The sequence below is a fragment of the Mandrillus leucophaeus genome, unplaced genomic scaffold (assembly GCF_000951045.1).
Source record: "Mandrillus leucophaeus isolate KB7577 unplaced genomic scaffold, Mleu.le_1.0 Scaffold577, whole genome shotgun sequence".
NCBI lineage: Eukaryota > Metazoa > Chordata > Mammalia > Primates > Cercopithecidae > Mandrillus > Mandrillus leucophaeus.
In genome coordinates, this window is record NW_012106219.1 from 908,391 (window position 1) to 918,403 (window position 10,013).

At 35.3% G+C, this 10,013-nt stretch overlaps 1 protein-coding gene across 1 annotated transcript in view; it reads right to left on the bottom strand.

The window, feature by feature from the left end:
• Positions 1–10,013, bottom strand: part of RB1 (retinoblastoma 1) — a 198,301-nt gene that overhangs the window by 102,205 nt on the left and 86,083 nt on the right. The window contains exons 8-10 of the mRNA XM_011998626.1: positions 7,882–7,959; positions 5,250–5,359; positions 4,254–4,331 (exon numbers count right to left, since the gene is read on the bottom strand). Coding sequence (XP_011854016.1) covers positions 4,254–4,331; positions 5,250–5,359; positions 7,882–7,959 — 266 coding nt within the window. The remainder of the gene's footprint in view (positions 1–4,253; positions 4,332–5,249; positions 5,360–7,881; positions 7,960–10,013) is intronic.

The following is a 10,013-nucleotide window of genomic DNA, read 5'->3' on the forward strand; positions in this document are numbered from 1 at the left end:
TCATCTTTCTTTTCTTTTTCTTTTTTTTTTCTTTTTTCTTTCTTTCTTTCTTTCTTTCTTTCTTTCTTTCTTTCTTTCTTTCTTTCTTTTTTTTTTTTTTTGAGAAGGAGTCTTGCTCTGTCGCCCAGGCTGGAGCGCAGTGGCGCAATCTTGGCTCACTGCAACCTCCACTTCCCGGGTTCAAGCGATTCTCCTGCCTCAGCCTCCTGATTATCTGGGATTACAGATGCCCACCACCACACTGGACTAATTTTTGTATTTTTAGTAGAGACGGGGTTTTGCCATGTTGCCCAGGCTGGTTTCAAACTTCTGCCCTCAGGTGATGTGCCCACCTTGGCCTCCCAAAGTGCCAGGATTACAGGCATGAGCCACCACACCTGGCCTCGCCTTTCAAATATATTACAACACAGCTTCTATATGCTTCTGTGTCCACTAACCATATTTAAGCTACAGTGATTGAAGCCACATATGACCAACTGGTAAAAACAAAAGACTTTTCTCATTTGTTCTAATACTTGACCTTCCTTGAAGCATTTGACACTGTTAGAGAAACACTTGCTCTTAATGAAACTCCCTCCCTCCCTCAGCTTTCTTGGCTTCACTCTCTGCGCTTCCCAACCATACTTTCCCATTCTCTAGAACAGCGGTCCCCAGTCTTTTTGGTAACACGGACTGGTTTCATGGAAGACAATTTTTCCATGGACCACAGAGGGTAGGGGGAATAGTTTTGAACTGTTCTACCTCAGATCATCAGCCATTAAATTCTCATAAGGAGTACACAATCTAGATCCCTCACATGCGCAGTTCACAATAGGGTTCACGCACCTACGGGAATCTAATTCCACCGCTGATCTGACAGGAGTTGTAGAGCTCAGGCAGTAATGCTCGCTTGTCTGTCCACCACTCACCTCCTGCTGTATGGCCCGGTTCGTAAGGGGACACAGACTGGTCCCTGGCCCAGGAGTTGGGGACCCCTGCTTTAGAACCTCACAACTTCTATCTAGTCCTTAATGCTAGCATCCTTTAGGCTTCAGCCCTTAGCCACTGACTCTTGCCATTATGCACCCTCACTTCAAGCAATCTCATTTTTTTATGGTTTTAACTCCCCTGATGATTCCCAGATCTATAGAAGACTATCCTACTGCTTACTAGATAGCTTCTTCAGAAATGCCTCTAGAACAATATTCTAAGTATGAATTCATCAAATATTTATCAAATCTGTTATTGTTCCTTCATTCCCACCAGTACCATTGGGTCAGATCTTTAAAACCTCTCAAGTAAACTGCTGCAACAGACAAGTCCAGAGATTTTCATATACTATGTCTGTGGTAGTAAGGCCGAGGCATATTCCTCAGTGGACACACAATTTTTTAAAAGAAAAATCAAAACAAAATTCCTCAGGTTATTCTAATTTGCACACCTGGTTAAGAACCACTGAGACAGACTGACAGGTTTATTTCTCACTTTTTCTTATTCTCCTCAGTCTATCCCCCCCACAGACTATTACCATGTGAACTTGCAAAAATTATGTCTGATTTTATCCTTACCCCTGCTTAACATCCATTTATAGCACAGGCTCTATCATACACATGCTACAGTCCAAATTTGTGAGTATGGCATATAAGGCCCCTCATATCTAGCACCCACTCTCCTCTCCTGTGACTTCCTACTCTCATTTTACAGTCAATCAATACAGAGCTGCTAATAGTTTCCCAGACACATTGTGTTATGTGATATTATGAAATACACGTTTGGTCTTTGACCCCATATCCTGACATACAACTCCTAAAATACTTAGAAACTCCAGTGATGTCTTTTTGTGTGCTAATGAATTGACATGGCTGGCAGCCCCTAGGAAGCTTCTGGATGGGGGCTGGTCACTAGAAAGCCCAAAGCAGAGTTAGAGGATTGGAACCTTCGACCCTAGCCCCCAACCTCTGGGGAGGGGAGGGAAGCTGAAGGTTAGGTTGATAATCAATAGCCAATGATTTAATCTGTCATGCCTATGCAATGAGGCCTCCATAAAAACCCAAAATGGCAGGGTTCAGAGAACTTCCGGAGAGCTGAACACGTGGAGGCTCCTGGACAGCTGTCTGGCCAGGGAGGGCATAGAAGCTTCCCATCCCATCCCCCATACCTCATCCTATGCATCTTTACATCCGTATCCTTTGTAATATCATCTATAATAGACCAGTAAACAGAAGTGTTTCTTTGAGTTTTGTGAACCACTCTAGCAAATTAATCGAACCTAAGAGGTGTCATGGGATCCCCAACTTGAAGCCCTTTGGTCAGAAGATCCAAAAACCCAGACTTGCAACTGGCATCTGAAGTTGGGGCCAGTTTTGGGGACTGAGCCCTCAACCTGTGGGATCTGACGCTGTCTCCAGGTAACCAGTGTCAGAAGTAAATTAGAGGACACCCAGCTGGGGACTGCTGCAGAACTGATTGCTTGTTTCTTGGTCAGGAAAACTTGCCCACATTTGGTCACATAATGTTGTACAAATGTGTTGATTTCAAATGTCTTGAGTTCTGTGTTGATTGTTGTCAGTAGTGTGACAGCAGAGTTTTCTCCACTTACATGTTTCACACTTCCATACCTTTGAACATGCTGTTCCCATTCCCTAAAATCTTTATCCTGTGACAAAGGCCTTTACATGTTTCAAAATTCAGTTCAGACATTGCTTTATAGTCCCTTCTGTGTCATCTCAGTATCTTGTCCATAAGTATATACTATACTTATATGAAAATGTATTCATGTACATATTTATACAGTCATTTGAAATATATTACTGATTGCCTATTATGTATCAAGTATTATAACAGGTCCTAATTATTAGATAGTGAACAAAAAAGTTATGGTCTCTGTGATATGGAATTTTAAGGCTATTTTGGGTATTAGCAAAAAATAAGCAAACACAAACGAATCTATCAATATAAATTGGGATGCATGCTATAAAGAATGGAACAGGATGCTATGAGAAATAATAAAATACTTCAGAGAGAAACATATTTTCAAAAGCAATATTTGTGCTGAATGAAGAGTAGCAGTTGGTAATCCATGGAAAGAAAAGGAGGAAGAGTTTCAAGAAGAGGGAATATCAAGAAGAGGGATACAAGGGTTTTCAAAGTACAAAAGAACTTGGAAATCCCAAGAAACTAAGAGAAGGCCAATGTGTGGCTAACACAGAGCAAGAAAGTAAACAAGATGAGGTTGGAGAGGCAACAGAAACCAGATCAGATAAGATCTTTTAGGCATTGTTAAGGAATTTGCATTGTATACCAATTGTAATGGGATGCAGTCAGAGGGTTTTAACAGCAAGGTGAATGTAACTGATTTACATTTCTAGGAGAAATTCTGGGGGCTTTATGGAGAATAGCTTTGATGGTGAGGAGACAGGAACAGTGAAGAGATCAGATGCAGGTAGTAGGCTACTGCAAAAAAATCCAAGAGAAAGAGAACGATGTCTTGGACAAGAGTTGGGAGAGCAGAAATGGAGAAAAGTAGATGAACTCAGGAAATATTTTGGAGGTAGATTATTCAACAAGCCTTGATAACAGATTTTGAGGTGGGAAATGAGTGAGGAAAAAGACATAAAAAATAGTTCTAATCCTTTTAGGTTGTATGCAGATCAAATAGTGATACTTTTAATTTTTTCTTTTTTATTTACTGAAATGGAACACATTCCTATTTTAGGTTATGCTCCTTAAGGATAGACAAAACTAGGTCCAATAACCGTATCTTCAGCAACTAGTAAAATGCCCAGCACACAAAGATTATACATATACATATTTTTTCTTTTTTTTCTTTTTTTTTTTGAGACAGAGTTTCGTTTTTGTCACCCAGGCTGAAGTACAATGGCACAATCTCAGCTCTCTGCAACCTCCGCCTCCTAGGTTCAAGCAATTCTCCTGCCTCAGCCTCCCGAGCAGCTGGGATTACAGGTGTGCACCACCACACCCAGCTAATTTTGTATTTCTAGTAGAGATGGGGTTTCACCATATTGGCCAGGCTGGTCTCAAACTCCTGACCTCAGGTGATCTGCCCGCCTTGGTCTCCCAAAGTGCTGGGATTACAGGTGTGACCCATCGCACCTGGCCTTCAATATATATTTCTTACATGTATGTATCTATGAGTGGATACATGTATTTCTTACATGTATGTATGAATACATAAAGAAACGTGAACAAATCTGAAACACTATAAAGCAATGAATAACAAAATTATAATATAATTAAAGTAGGAAAATTCATACCTAACTGGAGTGTGTGGAGGAATCACATTCACCTCTTCATCAAGGTTACTTTTTCGCGGTGTTCTCTGTGTTTCAAAACTAAATCACAATAAGCGAAGTCATTCACATACTGAAAATTTACAATTTGTGCTTTATGCATCAAAAAAGCAGTATAATGCTTCTGTTGTCTCATAAAATCATATAATATGATAACTCAATAATAGATATGATAGAAAATAGATGACCCAACTGCTGCTTAAATAAAATCTTTTTCACTATTGTTTTTAATTGTGGGTCTTTTTCCATTATGCTTATGACAAAGAGGTATACCAACCATTATTTTTTTTAAAGTGAAAGTCAGATGCTTTCTCCCTGGTGGTATTGATAACCAAATTGTTCAGTATTAAAAAGCATTAAAACTCAAGTTTTTCAATGCATTATTCCTTCCAAAAACTTTATTTCCACTTAAATAAAATTTAAAACATTTTACTGTGTTTAACTTCTAAATTACGCATATTTTCAGTTTCATATTAAAAGAGTTCATGCTAAAGACACAAAATTAACTTTACTTATGATCAGTCAAAAATTTTAACAATCAGCCTCAACCATTCCAATTTTAGGTTTCTACATGATAATAAAAGAGACTACACTTTTGTATTAACTTTTTTTAATAAACCAGGCAGCAATAGTATATGAAAGGATAGTAATAAAATAGAGACCACTATTTGCAGAAACTAATTCCTTTAAACATTATCTTTAGGTGCACATTTAAAAAAATTATATTCAGTTAACTGCAAAAAGGTAACTGTTATAGGACACACAATTCACATTAAATCTATATTTGTAGATAAGTTATATGCTTAAAATACTGTTAAGCTTTTCTTTGTATAAAGACATTTGAAAGTAATTTGTTACAAATGATATCTAAAGGTCGCTAAGCTAAAAACTATATAATCTACCTATATCAGTATCAACCTATATCTAAGGCAAATCAATCAAATATACCATGTGCAATACCTGTCTATAGAATCAGTCTGAAGAGTCTTATCATGATCCAAAAATAATCTTGCATCTAGATCTTTATTTTTAAGATAAATTTCTTCATATCGTTTAGACAGACTTTCAACCTTGAAAGAAAAAAGTCACTGACAATTATCCTTTACATGTCATTACATCTCTCAGAACACAGAGGCACAGATTTCATTAAAGAATTTTTGTACAATATACATTTAATTTTGCAATATATACTTAGTTTGCATGCAATATAAATAAGGTCTATCTAAAAGTGAGGTACAGAAAATTGCAATATTTGTTCAACTTTGATTTTAGGTCTATTTCATGCATATGAAAGATTTACTAGAATTTTACGTAGACAAAGATAACCAATGCTACAAAACAGTACCTAAGATAAAAATAGGTATTATTATAACTGTTTAACTACCAAGATTTTCCAAACATTCCATATATGCTTTACTTTTAATCTTTTTTTTTTTTTTTTTTTTTGAGATGGAGTTTCGCTCTTTTGCCCAGGCTGGAGTGCAGTGGCACAATCTCAGCTCACTGCTACCTCCACCCACCGGGTTCAAGCGATGGGTTCTCCTGCTCAGCCTCCCAAGGAGCTGGGATTATAGGTACCTGCTACCACGCCCAGCTAATTTTTGTATTTTTAGTAGAGATGGGGTTTCACCATGTTGGCCAAGCTGGTCTTGAACTCCTGACCTCAGGTGATCCACCTGCCTCGGCCTCCCAAAGTACTAGGATTACAGGCGTGAGCCACCATGCCTGGTCTACTTTTAATCTTTTATGTTTATCAATATAAAATATTTTTTCAAACATTATTGCAAATCCCCTTGATTACATATTCTACCAATGTTTTCTAAACCCTTTGGTTCACTCCAGTACCCTTCAGTCAAGCATCTTGGGCAAGAGAAAAGTTTATCAGTTCAATTAACACACTTGCACAATTTATTCCCAATCTTAGATACTTTTTCAATTGCTAGAATTTGTAAATCTTTCATCAGTTCTGATCCATAATTTTTAAATCATACTTTAAAAACCAATGCCCAAGAGAAAGCTATTGGCATGTCTTCTACTGTGACTTTTAATGCCAAAGTGATTCCAACCTGAGAGAAGTAAAATTGCATTCTAAAAGGAGAGATAGGAAGAAACCCAATTAAATGCAAACTTCTCATTAATCTTCATAAATGTATTAGATAGAACAGTAATCTGTGCTTGATTAAGTTTAATCATTGTTCCTGTCCTACCTTAGTTGAGGCACTAATTACCAGTCATCTATTGATTGGCTATATTATGTGAAATATTGGAGAAAAAGTAAAATTACTCTTAAGATTTATATTAAAACTGTAATCCTTCTAAAGGAAAAAAAAGATTGCTATAACAGATTCTAAAGTTATGAGCAGCCTATTTTTTGGTACCAAAAGTGGTAACAAGACTTATTAATATAACATTTGGTCCCTTCTTGCCTCTTCAGTACCATATTTTAATTGTTCTGCCCTGTATCCCAACCTTAATGAATTACTTAGAGTTCACTGAACAGACTATACTATCATACATCACTGCACCTTTGAATCTATAATGTCCAACCTTGTAAATGCTGTATCTGTAATGCTTACTCAGATTTGAAATCACATCACCTCTAAACTATTTTCCACAAAACCTATCAGCCCCAGTTTGGATTAGGTACTCTCCTTTGAGATATCGCAGAACCCTGTGAATACTTTTATCACAGTCTTGTAGACTCCTGTAATGGTCTATATCTTTGTCAGCCTCTCCCACTAGCACTTTAACGACAGTGACTGAGAGTGAAATCTCTGTATCCATAGCATCTAGCACATGTTTGACATATATTAAGCATTCAAAAAATATTTGTTGAATTAATAAATTAATTCAAAAACTAGCTATAAATTCAGGTTACAGAACTAGCAGTCTAGCTATTTTATTTCATGCCTTTTGGTCATAGTGACTAATACTAGGTGCTTCTAAAACACTGGTTTTGTTCTTCTTCATTTATCACAGCATCCTTTTCTCCACATATTGCACCTTACCATGCAAAGCTCTGTTATTCTGTTCTCATTGGAAAGACATTTGTAGGAAAATGCGAAACAAAACAGATAGATGGATGGAATATCACAAAGGTAAAACACTTCTGCAATAGTCACAGTCATTTCAACAAATACATTTGTATTTTCAATTAAGTAGTTCCTAAAAGTCCTCAAAAGAGATGTTGTACAATATAGTAATGCCAATAATGTAGATGGCATTAATCATGGTTCCTACACTTAATGATGCTTACCAAAGCAAATGTAACTGTGTATATTTAGCTATTAATATTTAGCTATTTAATGGTATTTAGAAGTTTAAAAGTCTATACTTTGGGTTTTGAAAAATTTCAATAAAGATTGATTTCTAGTATAAATCACCAAATGATGCTAACACATTTGATTATCTACTCAAAAGCTTTTTGTTACTATACAAAAGTTAGTTTCACCACAATTCTACTTGGCTAGATTCCTCTTGGGCAAAAAAAAAATTTTTGATACACAGTAAATTGATCTAAGAAAGTTAGACAATTATCCTCCCTCCATAGTCTCAAAACATTAATATTTTATTAAATTTCCTTTCAGATTACCTCTGGAAGTCCATTAGATGTTACAAGTCCAAGAGAATTCATAAAAGGTATAAAATTTTTGAAATAAACATTTTTCACCTGAAAAAGATGAAGTTACAACATGATCATTAAAATGTAAAACCAAATCTAATCTCTGTCACTATTAACACTAGAATGAAAGTGTTAACTGACATTTTATCAATGACATCCATTCAAGATAGTGTAATATTTATAATTAATTCAACTATTTACTTTTTAATGCATATGAAGGTAAGTAGGAAACTGTTAAAGGAATGGGATTTATGAGAAGAGAACCCCTTGAAACCAATTTCAATATTCCACATTTAACAAATGATAAAAAGACAGGACACTCAAAAAAATTAAGCAACTTGACTCGTGGCAGAGTTTGAATTAAAATCCAGTCTGTCTACCACCAAAGCCAAGGCTTTTCTACATTGCCTCTGATTTCTCTCTAGAGTATATTTTTGGACATTTCACTCATAGGTCATCTGATATCTGCTCAGAAAATATCAAGTCAATTTTTAAGCATAAATTTAAAAAAAAAATTTCACACCCAAAATTAATACCCAATAATTCATTTCAAAACCAAATTATTCAGTGGTGTCTTCTGATAGAGAAAACTTCTTAATTTTCATGTACTTAAATTTATTAATTGTTTCCTTTATAGGCTGTGGGTTTTGTGACCTGATTAAGAAATATTTATCAGGCCGGGCGCGGTGGCTCATGCCTGTAATCCCAGCACTTTGGGAGGCCGAAGCAGGCAGATCACTTGAGATAGGGAGTTCGAGGCCAGCCTGACCAACGTGGAGAAGCCCCGCCTCTACTAAAAATACAAAAAAAAATAACTGGGCGTGGTGGCACATGCCTGTAATCCCAGCTATTCAGGAGGTTGAGGCAGGAGAATTGCTTGAACCCAGGAGGCGGAGGTTGCGGTGAGCCGTGATTGCACCATTGCACTCTAGCCTGGGCAACAAGAGCGGAACTCCGTTTCAAAAAAAAAAAAGGAAAAGAAAAAGAAAAGAAATATTTACCTACGTTTTGATAATAAAACTTTTTTCTATCAAAAAATTAGAAATAAAAATGTTTTGTGGGAGTATACGTGGTTTTATGCAAAAGCACCCTATAATTAATATGGATCTAAAAAAAACCATACACACACACACTCAGAAAACCTGGAGTTATATTCCTGGCCATTTTATACTTGCAGTGTGTTAACAGAATTTTAAACAATTTGCTTTTCTTTTTTTATCTTCCTTGCCAAACTTGGAGTTTACATTTATTAAGGTGGGAGTAATTTAATATCAGTTCCTACCTCTATTTCCTAAATAAGTTATAAGAATTAAGTCTCTGAAATACTTATTAGTTTTGTTTCCTAATTAGCTTACATTTACCTAGAATATTTATAACATAACTAGTTCTAATTAACCAATTAGTATGACTAAACAATAGTTATATAACAATAAACAAACCAATTAGTTATATATTAGGTATATAAACCATAAATTATATATAAACCATATATATACCATAAATTAACCAATCAAAATGACTAACCAATAGTTGTATAACCATAAGTGCAATATGTAGTTAATGAAGTGTCAGTTAAAATACCACCTAAGCTTTTAACTGACTGTACTTTAAAAATCATAACTATGAAGATTCTAAATTGTAAGAAATTCCTTAAAATTAAAAGTAGAAAAATGGTTTATTCCTAATCTTAAAAATGAAATTTTTCAAGTAGTTCTGAAATCCAGATAATTAACAATCAGGAATCAGAAAATTACATTTGCTGCTATTCATTATCTTATGAATAAGCAACAAACCCAGAGTAAAAAGAAACATTTCAACTACATTTGTCAGCTTATTTGTAAAGATAATTTGTAATTCTAGAAAAAGAAAGCATATATATTTATATGTATATAAGTATACATATTTATATGTACTATTAATAGTTCTATATAATATGGTTTTTTTGCAGAATTTCTTTTTTAGAATATATAAAGTTGATATATCTATATCTATACAAAGTTGACTCTTGAAAAATGCAGGGTAAGTTAGAGGTGTCAGTCCCCCATGCAGTAAAAACATCTGTGTATAACTTTTTTATTTTTTATTATTTTCTTAGAGAAGGG